Source organism: Syngnathus acus, chromosome 19 (assembly GCF_901709675.1).
Source record: "Syngnathus acus chromosome 19, fSynAcu1.2, whole genome shotgun sequence".
Lineage (NCBI taxonomy): Eukaryota > Metazoa > Chordata > Actinopteri > Syngnathiformes > Syngnathidae > Syngnathus > Syngnathus acus.
In genome coordinates, this window is record NC_051103.1 from 3089031 (window position 1) to 3106179 (window position 17149).

General features: G+C 47.0%; 1 protein-coding gene across 1 annotated transcript; it reads right to left on the reverse strand.

Moving 5' to 3' along the window:
• Nucleotides 1-122: 122 nt before the first annotated feature.
• On the reverse strand, nucleotides 123-12706 carry tnrc6b (trinucleotide repeat containing adaptor 6B). The gene is given in 27 exon segments (XM_037278421.1): nucleotides 123-2433; nucleotides 2496-2639; nucleotides 2772-2839; nucleotides 2949-3152; nucleotides 3236-3325; nucleotides 3451-3594; nucleotides 3906-4052; nucleotides 4127-4294; nucleotides 4383-4578; nucleotides 4707-4811; nucleotides 4885-4982; nucleotides 4985-5062; nucleotides 5217-5337; nucleotides 5722-5928; nucleotides 6021-6092; nucleotides 6183-6379; nucleotides 6464-6650; nucleotides 6699-6977; nucleotides 7063-7713; nucleotides 7759-9326; nucleotides 9568-9696; nucleotides 9699-9776; nucleotides 9779-10059; nucleotides 10302-10321; nucleotides 10628-10720; nucleotides 11671-11703; nucleotides 12698-12706. Coding segments are annotated over 27 exon segments (5913 nt in total). The 3' UTR covers nucleotides 123-1887.
• Nucleotides 12707-17149: the final 4443 nt, after the last annotated feature.

The following is a 17149-nucleotide window of genomic DNA, read 5'->3' on the forward strand; positions in this document are numbered from 1 at the left end:
CAATGATAGGATCAAATCAAAAAAGGTCTGAAGGGAAATTTTAGTTTCTTCATTCAGGCAAAACAATTATAATAAAAAAAAATATGTTAGCAAGAAAACTGCTTAATAAGGACAAAATCAACTACCTCATTTGAACCTTTATTATCTTGTTCTTTTCCACTTTAAATTAATTTCATCTCCTTTTTGTAACATCTGAATAAATGAAAACATCCTGAACAGGAGTGATAAAGACCGACTTAATTTAAATTGTCACATAACATCAAAACAAGAAAACAGTCAAACATAACAGCTACTATCTTTAACGTGTCTGTAAAACACTGTTTCCAGCTGAGCTTGGTATGGTAGGATTTGGGCATTTGAATAGAAATGCCTTCAGTTAGTTGCTTCGTCTTAAAAACAAATGCTCCTCAAATTGCAATAACCAAAAAAAAAAAAAAAAAAAAAAACACAAACATGAACAAAATGCTGCTAAAAAAAAAAAAAATTAAGAGACATATGCAATAGTGCCAATATTTTTGAACTTTTTAGCTATCACAATGTCTGGTGGTCACGCACGCACATACAAACACTCCGAAAAGCCAAGCTGTCAGATAAACATCTATTCACTTCCCTGACCGAAGCAGGTAAGCGTTCAAAAGCAAGTGCCTGCGTACACGCTTGGATGAATCTCTCCCGCACAAAAATAACATTCAACATTGTAGCAATAACACGCACGCACGCACGCTCACATAAACACTCCTGATACTTTCTTCATCCTCCATTCGGTCATACCGTCAACTCTCCTGTCATGCACACACACAAGGCAGGCAAGGAGGGCACCTTGAACAGCAAGTCAATAAGTGACCCAAGTCAGCATTAACATCAGGACAATATATAATAACAACCAACTTGATTTCTTTTGAGTAAGAAAGAAAAAAAAAAAAAATACAATAGCGAGGTCAGTGTTTCAATGGGGAACAAAGAGATCTCTACAAAGTTTCACGTTTCTCTTCAAACCGAGACGACTGATGTACATCCACGAGGAGATAAGAGTTTTGCTTGTCAAACCTAAGAGCAGTGTGTAACTGGTGTGTATGTGTGAGGGCAGGTGGGCCAAGGCCACTGCTGATGTAACATTACAAGTCATCCTGTAAGGTCAATGTCGAGTTGTGGAAGGATTTGTATTGGACGAGTCAACAACAAACCCCAGAGGCATATAGTGCAAGTTTGGCTAATTTTTAGGTTTTTTTTTTTCTTTTTTTTTCTTTTTTCTTCTTCTCAACCCTGGGCCCCATGTTGATGGCATTTCCACCAAGGTAGAGGTGTTGGTACAGAGTAAAAATGCTCCTCTACTTCTCTAAAAAGGTTGCCACTGGTCCAGTTGAAAGCGGTAGCGAAGCGAGGTCATCCCGCATTTGCCACAACACACTCCGGATTCCTTTTGTCACTTTCAAACTTCTGAACATGAGAACTTAAGAGAAGTACACCGGGTCTAAGAGGGCTCAGTCTGCAAGTCGTCGACATTAAATACAAAAAGACGAGGAGGGGGGTGGGGCTCGAGAAGGGGAGGCGGCGGGGAAGACGAGTGTGGCACACAAAGAACAGCGAGAGCTAAACGCGTTGACATGTGGGACTCGGCTGAGCCCGTCTACAGTACATGCCTGAGTGATCTGGTCGTGGAGTAAAAAGACAGAAATACCCAGCTCGGTCCGAGAGTCCCTCCGCTTCAAGTTTCACTGTGGTCTTCATTTAATATTGATGATTTCATGAGTGAAATAGCGAATGTATTGCATGTAGCCTGTGTGACGGGAGACCAGTGTAGCTTCAATTCACATCATGTGTGTGTGGAAATAAATAGAGCGGGAGGTTGTGACAATGACTTTTTTTCAATGTGTCAAGCAGGGCCCTTCAGATCGAGTCGGCGCCCCCGCCCAGAAGGTCCCCGGGCAGCAGCGAGGCCGGGCTGCCCATCTGATGACGATCTTCAAGTGCTGGCGAACCCCAGAGGCTACTACCGGGGTACCCGGCCCCGCTCATGCCACCCATACCCCCCCACAGACCTTGCCTTCCAGCCTCCACCCCCCCCGCCGCTGTTGCCGCTCCACTGGGAGAAGATGCCCAAGCCGGGCGCGGATGGGGCCGACTGGTCCGATGAGCTGCCGCTGCCTTCCAGGCTCTGCCACGTGGATTCGGAATGCCCAGCTGCCCCGGGTACGACCGTCCCTGCTGGAGACCCTCCTTGCTGCTTCCGCCTGTGCCATTTCCTCCTCCTCCTGCAGCGAGATCGCAGGTGGTCCCGCTACCGTTTGTCCCCACCGCCGAAGATGCCGCCGGGGCGGTGGCAGAGACGGCGCCTCCGCTCCCCGAGCCTCCAGCCTGGGAATGTGCAATGTATCGGGCCACGTCCTCCTCACTCATAAACTCTGCCAAGATGGTGGTGTGCCCAGAACGCACCTGTTGAAATCATAAACAGTCACGCACATGCAAGGCCGCAACCCACAAAACAATCTCCGGACATACATGTGGAGGGCACTCTGGGCTTTGGCTGCTTCCTGTTTGGAGCCATAGCGGATAAGTGCGCTACCCTGGGTCAGGCCGAGGTGAAAGGTCAGTAGGGGGCCGTGCTGCATGCAGATGGTTCGAAGCGTGGAGCCATCAATCTGCAGAAATAGAGATGCGCAGTTGGCAAAGGTCGAAATATGAATCCAAACTATCTGACAGCTTTTCTGAGCACTGATGGCAAACGAGCAACTCCAATGGCTTTCAACAGCTGCACATGCTTGTGAGCATACCTGCGGCGTGAGATTGCTGAGCACCAGCCAGCAACTTTCACGAGAGCTGCCGTCGCTCCAAGCTGAGCCTTGAGAGAGCAAAACACATTTGAATTAGCTTAACTAAACTGGGCCGCTTGGAACCGTTTCTTCATCAGAGATTTACAACACGACAAAAAAAAAAACTTTGGATCTTACCAGCGGTGCCTGAGCCACTGCTCCATGCCCTGCCAGCCAGTCGAGGAGCACCGCCTGACCATGGGGTAGGCGATATCTGCTTTTGACTGGCCAAGCCTGGAGGTGGGCGGGACAGCTGCGCCTGGCTGCTGCCGCGACTGGCTTTCCAGGACTTGTGCCCAATGGGCTCGGGGGGCCATCCAGTCTTATAGTCTGTGTACTTTGCTATTCAAAGGGAGGACAGAGAGGTGGCTGAAAGGATTGAAAGACCCTCTTGTCTGAGGCCGCGGGTGTGTATTTGTGCTTACCTGAGTTGTGTGCGTTGTTAAGGGCATCTGAGGCACTGTAGGGCCAGGCACCGGGTGAAGGCAGTAAGGTGTTGAGGGGAGGGATGGAATCTGCAGCAGAGAATAGCTGATGTTGGACTTGTGTTGAATTCCCTCATTTTGGCTCATTAAACATACAAATTAAACATACAAATTGGAATAGCAAAATAAAAAAACAGCAGATGTCCGGTACAAACCAGTATTGTCTTGTAACAACTGGTGCTCAGAGTCATTGAGGCCGGGAGAGACGGTGTTCCCCATCATGCTCCCCGGAGTCATGTCGGGGTCCGATTCGGGGTCGACCCGATCTATTCCTTTCCAGGGCACACCAGGTTGAAACTCTGAGAAAGAGGTAGACGGAAATACAGGTTCGTCACATATGAAATTACAAAACGAACGAATAAGCAACCCGATTTGGAAGGGGCGGTATTTGCGTTGTGTGAGCACTGACAGTCGAGAGAAAGAGAAAAAAAAAAGAGAGACCTTTAAAACCGCCTGATTGTGTCATGTAGTTGTCCTTGGGGTATTATGACCATGAAAACTAATTAATACACCTGGGAACTGTCATTCGTCATTTAAAAATTCATATAGCGTCAACTCCACATGTCAAGCAATTAGTGGCAAAAGGATTGCATAAAGCGTCAAAACTTACCGGGGGGCCAGCTGGCCGTAGTGGTGGGCTTGGCACTCATCTTGCCAGGGGTGCGATGCCAATTGGTGCTGCCTTGCGCGTCTCCAACAAGCATGTCGTACTGCGAGTAGGGCGAGCCCCCCGGCATCTTCATGGGGTTGACAGGACCTGCATGACAATTCATGTCAATACACAACAGAAGGCACACAAAAAAAAAGGTCCAAATAAAACTGGAGTCTTACCATTTTTGTGGAATGCATTTTCAGGTGAGGGTGTGTCTGGCGAGGAGTGCCCCTCCATCATCCATTTGAAACGAGATTGTTGAGCTCCCATGTCCTTCATGCCTCCGGGCCCCCCCACCACAGAGCCACCCAGGTCCATACCAGTGAGGTTCATACCAGAACTAAAGCCTGTAGGTAGAGACAATAAAGTGGCAAATATTTATGATATGCTGTAATAAAAAGTGGATAGAAGGCCCGAATAGCAAATTTGACTCACTCGAGTAGGGTCCAAGCGTTTTCTGATGGAGGTCAGCCACAGAACCTGCCAGGCCCTGGTGGGGCAAAGTGTCAGCCCCGTGTAATTTGGCACCACTTCCGCCATGGTGGGAGGGTGAGAGCTTGATGCTGCCACCTAAACTCCCGACTTGCTGCTGCTGCCGTTGCTGCTGGAGTACTGCCATGATCCTGGCCAACTGCCAAGGTGTACAAAACAAAAGAGAATAAGTCTGCAACCGCCTTGTCGGTCAAGTCAAGAAGAAAGCCAGAAAGCAGTTTTTTGTCAATAGCGTGCTAATCGTAGCTATAGAACGTTTGTGCGTACCTGTTGAGGGTCAGGTTGCTGCCGCACATTCGGCGGAAACTTTCTCTGGTTTTGCAGCAGCTGCTGTTGTGGCTGCTGTTGTTGCTGGAGGAGGAGCTGACAAGCCTAACGCAAATCATTACGGCCGATGAAAATACAGGGAGACCGTTGCGACGGCGGGCGCGGTGCTCGTTCTCACCAATTGAAACTGGATGTGCGGTGGGTAGATGCTGCTGAGCATGGCTATATGTTGGGGGGACAGCTGAGGAGGGAACACGCCGCCGCCGCCGACTCCTGCCACTCCTCCCACACCGCCAACACCCCCCACGCTCCCGCTGGGAGGGGGCATCGCTTCAGCATGGAGCCTGGCACCTGAGGAGGGGTTAGCGTTGTTTGAACGAGTGATTATGTAATACTATCTATTAGAAAAATAAAACTGCATATTTTGCGCAGACAAATGGCACAAACATCTGCTGCATGAAACCCTCATAAAATTAAAAATAAACGGCTACTTCAAGTAAGCGTACTGAGGTGACAGGAACTGATGAGGCACTTGTGCTCGTATCCCTGGGGACTGGTTCATGGGTGGAATATTGGGCTGGTGTCTGGGCTGAGACATCCCTCCACTACTGCCGAGGAGGCTATGACCACCCTGTGATCCGATATGGGGGAGAAAAAAAAAACATTAACGGAAAGGCCTTAAAATAAAATAAAACTTTTGAGGGTGTGTTGAAGTGAACACAGAAAGAGACTGGAGGACAGATACAAGAGGAGCAGGTTTCTTACTTGTCTAAAGGGGATAGTGTGATTGAAGAGGGAATGGGGCTTGTAGGCAGTGGGTGGTGAGAAGAAGAGAGCAAGGACCATCCTCCCCAAGGTACCCATCCTGATTGTTTCAAAAGCAAGGTCTGCCCAAGTGACAGCCCAGGGGAAACAAATTCGAGTGGCACAGGGGGGGGGGGGGGGAAAGAGTGAGACAAGGAGGGAATAAAGGCAAAGGAGGAGGAAAACAGATTCTTGTATCGTGAGGACGTACCTTGTCGTAAAAAGAAGCGGCATCCCCAGGTGCTGACTCTTTGGAATGGGCGAGCGATAAGCCTGCCGCCCCCTCCCTCCTCCCTCTTCCTTTCCTCATGTCTCCGTTGTAGTCCATCATTCCCATGGCTCTTTTGTCCATTTCCATCTTCTTCTCCTGGAGAGCGCCTGGAGCCAGGTCAATGTTCAGACCGCTCGGATCGTCATTCTGTCCGACGCATGAGGACATTACATTATCACCAAGGGCGGCCATCTCATAAATGGTCATCAAGGTACCACGGCGTGTTTGAAGTGCCTCACCAGAAGCCCCATATTAGAGAACTGTCTGTTGATTGGGCTCATCCAGGAATCCCCGCCAACCTTGAGCGGACCCTGAATAAGATTGCGTTACACTTTGTAAGCAGGAATCAAATGTGATGATGCAATACTGATGAGTGCAACAATTCCATGGAGGTAACCCACCTTGTTGCTAGGCTTCTTGACATTGTGGCTTCTGTCCCCAGCCGCCATTGCTACCCTGTCCCCAAGACGACCACTACCCTGGGAGCCGGTGCTGTTCCACATGCTCCCGCCCTCCTCCTCTTCCTCCCAGCTCGAATGACGCGAAGCTGTGACGGAGCCTTCTTTGTCCCCCCAGCTGTCTTGCATAGACTTGGAACCCTGTCGGAGCAGATCATCGGACGTCAATATTGTTGTCACGTTGCAGCAGGATCATGCAAGTTCAAGGCAACATATATGCGAACCAGATTTGATGGGATTGGGGGGAGGGTTTCCCCAGCCGTTTTGGCACCAGGTCATCAGGTTCCCCCCAGCCAGAAGGGGCATCTGTAGTTTTTTCCCCAAGCAGCCGTTGCCGTTGTCTACTGTGGGACTAGCTGGAGGTGTACCACCCCAACCTGAGGAACCTGCAGACACACATATACGGTTAGACTTGTGCAAACATAGCACAGTTTTTTTATTTAGTAGCTGGTGTCTTACCCATGGGAGAACCTTTCCTTGTCCATGACTAGTGTTGAAGTCCATGCTGCCTCCTCCGGGTCCCGTACCAGGTCTATTTAGCTGCTGTGTTGGAGGGTTGTTGAGCATGTGGCTGCTGGTGCTGACCAGCAGGGGTGCTGTTCTTATCCCCAGATTAACCGGTTTGTAGTTGTAATGGGTGGGGTCTCCCCATGCTGACGTTCCGTCATCGATCTCATTCTTCCTGCTTAAAGACTGCGGGGAAGGTTCCTCCCACCACTTGGTCAGATCCACTTCCACCTAATCCATGACTGGCAGGGATGGGCCCTGAGGTCCAGCCTGAGCTTTGGTTCTGGGCTTGAGTGATTGGTTTTCTCCCACCGGCCCCTTGCATAGCCCCTTGGTCCAATGCTTGCTGCAGCTGTGGCGTCTGATTGCGGGCTTGTGATTGTTGCTGCTGCAGTTGTGCCTGTAGGCCTGTGATAGAGCCTGACTGGCTGTTTGGCATCTGTTGCATTTTATTTCCTCCGCTCCAACTCTGATGGGGTTTGGACCCAGCGACGCCAACTGCGCCACTCCCTCCGCCCCTGTGCCCCCTGGACCCCAGGATCTCCGCGGAGCATCCTCGTCCCAGCTTCCCCACCACCCGCGCCTGAATCCCCCCCACCTGAGTTCCTTCCGCCATTCTTCGGCTCATTTTCCCATCCTGCGCGCCGCCGCTATTGATTGGACTCCTGTTCGCCCCAGTCCCGACCTGCCCCAACCTTGTGCCCTGAGCCCCAACCACCCCCTCGTCCTTCCCCACCCATTTCTTTCCACCCGACTGCTCCCCTCTCATCATTTCCTCCCCAGCCTGTACTCGCAAGGTTACCTTGTTGCCCCATAGCACTCCAAGCGCCACCATTTCCTCGATTGGTTCTCCATTCTTCGTTACCCCACCCTTTGGTCTCCTGATTATCCGCCGTCCCTCCTGCACCCCAGCCAGTAGGCTTCCCTTGCTGGTTTTGTCCCAGCGATCCTGACCCACCACCAGTACCTGCTGTGATGACTGGACCAGATTGCGAGACGCCAAGATTACTCATGTTTGGGCCAAAGGAGGTGGGCTCTCCCGGAATAAAGAGGCCCCACCGCTGCTACTGCTGCTGCTGCTGGTCTCCCAGGCCTCCCCGGAAGAGCCAGCAGAAGAAAGCAAGGGAGGGTGGACCCCTGGTCCATTTGAATCACCCATCGGGATTCTGGGTCCAGAAGAATACTGAGAAGAATTGCCGAGAGAAGCTGGGTGTTTGGAAGAGGTTGATGAGAGTGCGCTCTTATTGTATTCGGCTTGACCACCAAGATCCCAAGCTGTGTTTTGTCTGATCTGCGTTTGGCCCCAGCCTGTGTTTGACAGTACCCTTGGATCGAGATCAGGACGGCTGAGCAGGTTTTGTAAGGCAGCTTCAGTATCGGGTGGCGGACGCCGGGAACGACTGCCGTTGGGCTCCCTTTCACATCTGGAATTCCCACCGCTGGATAAAGACCCTCCCCGTGCTCCGTGTCCTCCCTCGCTCCATTCCCCCGTTTCCCCCTCTCCCTTCTGATTGTCCCAAGCTCTGTTCATTGCCGTTGAGGTGACGGGAGGATTGCCGGCTGTGCTGCATCCGCTACTGCTGCTGTTACTGCTGCAGGCTCCTCCCATCACTTCTCCAGGATTAACTCCAGCAGTGCTGGAGGAACTCCCACCCCAGTCCACACTAGACACCCCTTTTTCTACTCCAGATGTCCCCCACCCTCCCTGAGATACCCCAGTTTGACTATCATTTCCAGCGCTCCCCCAAGTATTAACCCCACGAGAGGGCCCCGGATAACCCCAACCCGAAGACCCGTTATCACCCTCAGCAGCTCTGTATGCCCCCGTGGCACCCTCTCTGCCCTCCCATCCATCAGTCCTTGAGGCACCCGTTTTGGAGTTGGATGCAGGGTAAGAGGGTTGGCCCCTCCACGAGGAAGAAGGATTGTGGTCTCCGTCGCCTCCGTTCCTCCCGCGGCTCCTTCGTCTCCTGCAATTTTTTGGTCCCGCTGATTCACTATCCCACTTGCCCTCTGCCATTTCTCGGTCTCTAGATTGCATTTGGTGAAGTTGGTGCTGATGAGTGCTTGATTGATTCACAGACAAAGCTTGGTGACCGCCTAGCACCCCGACTGCCCCCGCCTTTAGCCCTACGGAAGCAGAATGGTTGGCAGATAAGTCCCCTCCGGGGCCCTGGTGATGGAAGGACGCCGAAGGTCCTTCCCCGACAACGCCGGGCCCCTCCTGTTGCACCAGGGCAGGCCAGGCCGAAGGGTTGGCGTTTGGATTAAAGTTGGCACCCGGAATACCACTGCTCCCATCAGCGAGGCCACTGGCATCATGGCTTCCTGGCACAGCGGCGGCTTTGGAAACTGAGGAGGACTGCTGTAATAGAGGCCCAGCTGAAGCTACTGCATTCCCTCCTCCAAGATGGCCCTGGGCGGCAGCCGCCCCCCATGCCACACTACCGGACGACTGCATACATTCATTGGGCAAAGAGAACAAGGAAGTGGATGAGGATTGGTTGCCAGAGGCACTCGTGCTGTTCACAGGCATTCCGTTGTTGCTGCTGCTGCCGCCGCCGCCGCTCCCTCCTCCAGCTCAGCCACAGTGAAAGAAGCTCCTCCTCCATCACTTCCAGCGATGCTGGGCCACTCATCCAGGTCGTTCCATCTACAATCACCTTCTCCCTGCCCTGAGAGGAGGCCTGGCTGCCTAAGCTTGTGCCCCACATGGAATTTGCATAATTAGAAAGTAGTGGTAGAAGCAGCAACTGATGATGAGGGTTGAGGGCCAATGAGGTGGTAGCTGCACTAGAATCTGAAAGGATGAGAGACTTACTTGTAAATGGCAATTTCAGGCAGGCAGTCAACCAAACCGTGAGTAACTCATACCTGATGTTAGCAGCTATGTTTGCATTGGGGGGCTCCCCTCCTCCTCCCCCTCCCAGCAGCATGGAGGACAGTGGGCGGCTGACCCCTTTTCCAGTAGCACTTTATGGTCCTGCTGGCAGCGGAATCTCGGCGGCACTTCTTCTCGGCATATAGCGAGGGTTGCTGCTGAGGCGCCTGGGCCGCACCTCCGCTACTGATTCCGTTCCCTGGAACACTTGTGCTGCCCGTGGCAGAGGAAGAACTGGCGCTGGAGGCGGGCTGTCCGTTGGCCACAGCAAGGCGCTTGGCATTGTTACCACCCTGTGACTGGGCGGCAGCACTGCCAGGGCCTGAAGTGGCTGGGGATGGGGATGCAGAGGGGGTGGGTCCAGGGCTGGGAGAGGCAGAGCTGCTCTGAGTTGCAGGTGGATGGGCAGACGCCTGCTTGGTCAATCTAGCACTGAATGAACAGACAGACAGAGACGTGTGAGAGAAAATTCAACAGTTAATAATCAACAAGGTAAATCTTTAAATCAAGACAAGTTGATGATTAATTTGTATAAAAAGAAACATGCATATTTTCAAATGTAAAATAAAATACAAGATCAGAGTAAAAAATAATCTGATGACATGAGAGCATATGAGGTTTTAATTTCAAAGCAATTAAACGTTTCTGTTTTCTGACATTATTGTCCAGCTTACCTTTGTTCTTTTGCTCTGCACCTAAAATAAAAGGACAACAACAGATATATTAAATCTCTCCATGAAGTTGGAACTGGCGTCATAATTTAAAACCAAATTCATTCATTCACATTATGATGATGCACTTGTCAGCTTCAGTAACATAGACGACAATTTATAAAGTCAGTCACAGCATACAATGATTTATTTTTTTTTTTTTTATCTGGTTTTAAACTGTCTTATATTTAACAAGTATGCTAGACCGTATTGATTAGTTTAGCTCGCCCATAAGAAATGCGGGTGATTGTCATAAACATGATGAAAACTAAATAAAACACATTGAACATACCTTCTGAGAGGCTTCCCTTTCCTTTTTTCTTCTTTTTTTCCTTTTCTTGTCTTCCATGAACTACCGCTCCAGTCGTTGATACTCCTTTCTTCTGGGAAAATAAGCAGGTTATTTCAAAATACAGTCATCATTTGGTTAAACGGAATTGTGCGTGCATGCACACAAACAGATGCCAAAGAACGAACTGAATCTTCCGATGTGATTTGGTCTTCTTCGACGGGCATTAATATTCAGGAGCAGCTGACAACACCAAATAACGCCGTGGATGACAACGATAAAGAGGACACAATGTAGGGATTACAAAGCACAAACGACTGTCTGCAAAACCCCAATGGCCATTTCTAGCACAATGCTTGTGATTCATTCTATGTCCTGAATAGGCAGGAATACTATATGAATAGACACTGCACATATACCATACATACTACACAAGCCCAAATTGATTCTTGAAACGAATTGTACCAATCACTAGTATATACATAAAATATGCTGCTGCATTATGTGTTAACCTTCCAGTCATTGTGCCATGAGCAGTTTGCTAATAGCTACGTTTTCGTACGACCGGTTAAGAATAAGCTGGAGGAAAAATATTCAAGTGAAAGACTGATCCTCACAAACCACAATTTAAAGTGGATGAGTGATGTCTAAATGTGTTTACAGGTACAAGCAAGCCATAATATATGCTCTTCCGCTGGTGGCTAACAGGAGTGGGTGGAATTTAGATAGGTGCTCAAAACCGCAAGAAAACACATTTATCAGTTTTCACCCATCTAAGTAAACTAGCTGGTCTTTGTTGTGTAAATAAAGCAGCTATTTATTAAAATGCACTGTGCTATGAAGCAAATGTTGACCTCTGAATATGAAAACATAGAGCTAATGCTACACATTGACAGCTACAAGTAGCCCAGGCTAATAGCGTTAGCTTGAGCACAAAATGAGAGCTTACCAGACACAAAATCAAGACAACACAACGTTTAGTGAATTTGCATTTGCATGCAATAAAGAAAAGGAGAAACGATGAAGAAACATCGCAACACTCACCTCAGCAATCACATATGAAAAAAAGCTAGCGTGCTAACTAGCTAAAGTGCTTCAGTGCGTTTTTTCTTTTTAGCTTTCTGAGGCATTCGTCGAAGCTACAAGAACAGCGACGCCTGAGCGGATACGTCAAGTAATTGTACAATAATGAAAATATACTCGCAACGCGTCACAGGCTGGTAAAGAAGTACTGTGGTTGTTGCCGACTAAAGCAAAATATGCAGAAATGTTTCAATTTCAAAGCGCTGTGGAGTCAGTCGGTAGACGGGCGGCCATTTTGCTGCTCAGCATGAAGAGTCTCCAATGGCCAGCAGCCAGTAGCAGCTGCGTGGAAGCGCTCTGACTGGCTGCCTGTGATAGGGAGGGATGCATCAAAAAACTTTTTTGACCTTCATAAACTTCCAGACACTTGCTCAAACAAAGATCACATTTTTCCAAGTTGTAGGAGCCTGGAGAAGGAAAACTCGCAAGGTTCTTTCTGCAGGAGTGGTTGAGTATTGAGGGTGCAGATGCAGATGATGCACTCAGTAAAAGTACTCCAAATACTGAAAATGTGAATTAATTAAAAATGTTCATTATTTTTGTTATATATAAAGCGATTTGTTATAACTACAGCTGTTCTGAAATGCGCCTCTAAATACAGTTGTATTTAAAGTAAATTTGATCTGAGCAGTACAATTATGAAAATTAAATTCACCAGAAATAAGTGCGTAATTATTTTGAAATGTAACTTACATGGACTTTCTCCAGTAAATCTTCTGCTTTACGTCAAAAAATAAAATAAAGTTAATCAATTTGACATCAGTCGTATTGATCACACTTACCCACTAGAGGGAGACATTTTACAAAAATACGTACACTTGCAAATTCCATCGCCCACATTGAAATTTTAATAAATTAGCTGTTTACCATGTATAATTGCATCTCTTTATTCATTAAAGCCTCCCCACCATTTAAGGTAATGGTGAAATTGTGACTTGCTCCATGTTAAAGGTAATAAACATTTCTGAAATGGAAATTAGTTACTCACGTTCTGCATAGTTTGATAATGATTAGCAAATCTGCCTCACAGTTATGAGATTCTGGGTTCGAATCTCGGCTTCAACCTTCCCTTTTGGAGATCCTTACTCCCGCATTCCAAAATCCTCAACATGGACAATGATTCCTTTTACTAGTGGAGGGCGCTTGACTGATTGCTTGAGGTCTTGCATCAATAGTAAAACCCACTGACAGGTCCAGCTGTCGAATATTAACACCGGTGCAGCTGCCGACCCCTGGGAGGACTGTAATTGATTGTCGCACCTCCTCAGACTCACCGCCGTGTGCATAAATATGCATTTCCACACTGGGGAACACATCCCTTGACAGTGAAGCATTGCGAGCATGCAGATTGAGTTGTGAACACAGCAGGAAAATGACATTCAATGAAAAATATAGGCTAAAAGAAAAGTGTGATTCAGGGGCACGAGTCAGTAGAATGCATTACCGGTGCTCCCCTGTGACTCATAATGTTACACACCAGACATGCTCAGCCGTATCTCCTGCCGAGTTGAAACTTTTCCCACGGTTGTGTGGATTTTAAGTTAAACAATTATTCACCAGAAAATATGAGGAAATCCTGCAGTGATTTTTATCTCGAAAGGCCAGAAGACACCCGAGGAGTCGGTCGGGCATTTGGGTTTTCCTGATTTGCAATATTATTTATTATATTTTGTGTTTATTGACTCAGGTACAGTTGGCATCTTTCAAATCTACAATAAAACATTGAATTAAAAATGTTATCGTTCAGTATCACGAAAGTAAAATGGTGGCCTTGTTCAGTTAAGTCCACACTGTACGGCTTTCGGTGGGCTGTTAGCAGAGACAGGAAGTGAAGGTGACTGGCCCAAGAATGTGTCTGCTCCCCGGCTCCGCCCACAGGAAATGCCAATCCGGGCCCTTTCGGAGTCTGCAGCGATCAAAATACTCTTAGAGAAGACTGAATTTGGTTTATGACGGAGGACAGGATGGAAAGAGGGAGGAGGCTGCTCTCCTGTGCTCCGTTTAGATAAGGTGACATCTGATGGTCTTTAGAGGTGGTCTGGTGGTCCGTTAGGGTCATAGGCCGACGACTCCGGGCCACTGAAGACTAAACAGTGAGCCCGCATTCCTCAAGCTCAAATGAATCATTTTGCAGAGAAGGTATGCACAACAAAATGCAGTTGGGGAAATAAAAAATGAGCTTGCCCCGCTACCGTCTGAGGCTTTTTCTTCTCTTTGCCGGCATTATTACGCTACAAATATTTCCACCGTACCCTGAAACCACCGATGTGATTATATAACGCCGTAAGTATTTCCAGATAGCTTTTGGTTAGACCATGTAGGTTTATTTCCGAACTATGATGTAAACGACTTGTGAAAGCTAAGTTATGGCCTCTCACTGTTACGACAAGATTTATACCCACTGAGGGAATTGCAACTAAAAAAAAAAAATAGTGACGAAATCTTACTGTTGAATTAAGACAAGATGATGACTTGCACTAACTGACGTGCCAGATAACGTCGAAATCGGTGATGAATCGACTCCCCCGTTATTACATAACAGCGAGCAGAGTTGAGAAACCAAACAAGAAAATGCTGAGCCCAATTTTAACATTGTCTTCTACTTTTATTTCTCATGTGTGACAAAGCAGGTTAGTTTCGTGTTTGCATGGCCAGTCTGCTTTGGTCAGCGTGGCTCGAGACGAAATTATCCGTCCGGCCGCTCCATGGCCACAGTCTGACTCCCGCATCTGCCAGCAGCTTTCCGAGTGGATGCCACACACACTCCACCACACGATATGTACTCACGTGTTCTTACAAGCCTCAGCACTGACACACACACACACACACACAGCTGAAATACAGGGTGGAGTCCACTCTGCTTCCTCAGCAAATCCTTTTATTTCTACTCCTAAGCAACACGGCAGCATTTATATTTAAGAGATGACATTTTTATAATCCCACGGAAAGAAAATAGTGGGGTTATATATGTTATGCTAGAATGAGCATTTTTTTGGAGCACTCACAAAAAGCTGGGAAGCTACAAAGAGTCGGGGAAATAAATCAGTTCAGGGAGAGTCCGAAAAAAACAGATAAAAGATAAAAATAGTTCAAGCTGAGAAGATACTCAAGAGTTTTACAAAGCACAAACATTATAGATGAAGTCACCTGATATGAACCCTTTTTGGTTAACTATGAGGAAAATTATTTAAATAATTAAAAATTTGTTCACATCCCAAGATACAAATAGAAAAGGACCAAGGAAATCAAGGTTTTTATTTTCCACACCCCAACGTATCTCTTCAACATCTCCCGCTACCTCACGTCGTCGTTTTTCAACGTTCACATGCCTTACACACATTTCCAACTGGGATGCGATGGTGATTAGCTTCCTGGCAGGAATGCCCGCCCCGCTAAAACCGCGGCAATGGGTTCCTCTCGGAGGGCCCACCGGTGGGTAGGTGGGTGGAGGAGCCTAGGCCGCCTCTGTTTGTTTTGCACCGTGTCCTTATTTCCGTGAATTATGACCTGACAGGAAGAGTGGAGGCTGGATGGGACAATGGACTATTGTAAAGCCGCACTTTATGTGCTCGCAAGGCTTAAACAGGAAAGGGCGCCAAGACGGACACACGCACACACGCTACCATCCAGTTACTGTTGCTATGTCTGCACACTCATCAGGGACTCACACGCAATTCTAAACATTACAAAAGAATCTAAAATGTTCCCATTCACTTTCCTCATGTGCTTCATTTTGAGAACTATTCTGCAAATTCTGCGGCTCGCTGACCCGTTGACCAATAAGGCAAACTAAGGCATGCTGTTCCTGTGCCAGGAAAACAAGAATGTCTTCATCCATTATAAAAAAAAAATCAGCATTGAAAAATAGCCATAAAAGGGGTGGCAAGCACAAGTGAAATAACTGCGGGAATATGTTGTAGGTTGATTTATTACTCTTAAATCAACATATTAAAATGATGTCTGGAGACATTTGGTCTTTATTAAAATGATATTTGGCATGTAATCATAACGGAATGGAAAATGTGCTAACACTAGAAGATAGGATGTAGCAAACATCAATTTCTTTAAGAACCAAAAAAAAAATCTTCCACTATTTTAACTATGACGTCCACATCCAAAGCGTGTGACCTGGACCACGTTCAATTTAGGATCAAGGCCAAATGATTGATGATCCAAAGGAAAGATGGAAGCTATTTACAGACACAGAGCTATGTGGCAGAGCTGTGCTGTCAATTCCATTTTCTTTTCTCTCAGTGCGTTCAAAAATATTTTTCTATCAGCGTCAATAGTGCTACAAAAACATGCAATCAGGAGTTTTGAGTGAATGAAAACAAGGCAACCACTAAAATAGCACACTCAATAAAACATTGACTTGTGAATGTATGATTGAACACAAAAAAATCCTTGATTGAGGACAGAGGGCAAACAAGTACCTGTGTCCATTGCGGATTCCCTCGACGGACATTTGGTGCCAGACTCATGAAAAAAAGAAAAAAAAACCACAGTAGCCACTGTTATTCTTAGGGGTTCAAATTAGCACACTAAAAAGATATAGAGTTCTAATTTAAAGCCGTCTGGTTTGCGGGGAGCAAGCGTCAGGCGGCCATAATTCCATCTGGAATTTCAATAAAATAAAAAAATAATAAAATAAAACAGTATTAGTCCATTAAAACTTTTGCCGTTCAGCCTCACCATTTTATTTTCTTGCCTTAACCAAGTTTTAGTAAAATATTTGTTGCATGTAATCAACTTCTAAACTTCAAAAGGAACCCTGTGGAGAGACTTGCGGGTTTGACCTTTCGGGTTAAAAAAAGAAAATGTTTTTTTAATTCCAAATCCAGAAGTGTAGTTTCCAGTTTTCTGCCCAACATTACTCATTTGAGCCCATGTTAAAAACTTCAATTAGCCTGTCGTAGTTCCATTTCTTTTCGAAAATGCCAAAACCACAAAAAACACATCATTATGTTTTTCGTTTTTTTTTTGTAAGTGCACTAATTACGCCGGTTTATAACGCTATATAATGCTGCTGCACAATAGACTTTTTCCAAACCATTGGATATAATTTCAGAGCAGTGTTGTTTCTTCCCTAAAAACGATTCCACGGTCTCAACATCTTTGAAAATGGATTGAATCGCGTTTCATGCCGCTGGAACTCCTCTCAGTGTATTTGGCAGCAAGACAGAAATGTGTAAAAGTAACTTCCAGGAGAACTCTTCCATATGTTTTTCTGCTCAAGCATACATTCTTTTAAATCAGATCTTTTCAAACTAAAAATTTAAAAAATATTTTTTTTTCCCTTCAGTCTGTCTTTAAAACTTAGTGTGTGTGTGTGGGGCAGCTCAAAACGAATGTGTTGTGCTTTTAAATGATTTACAGGGGTCGTTCCTGCGGTCAAGCAATGCGCCATTGTGTTGAAACCCGCAGACGAGGATGTGTGTGA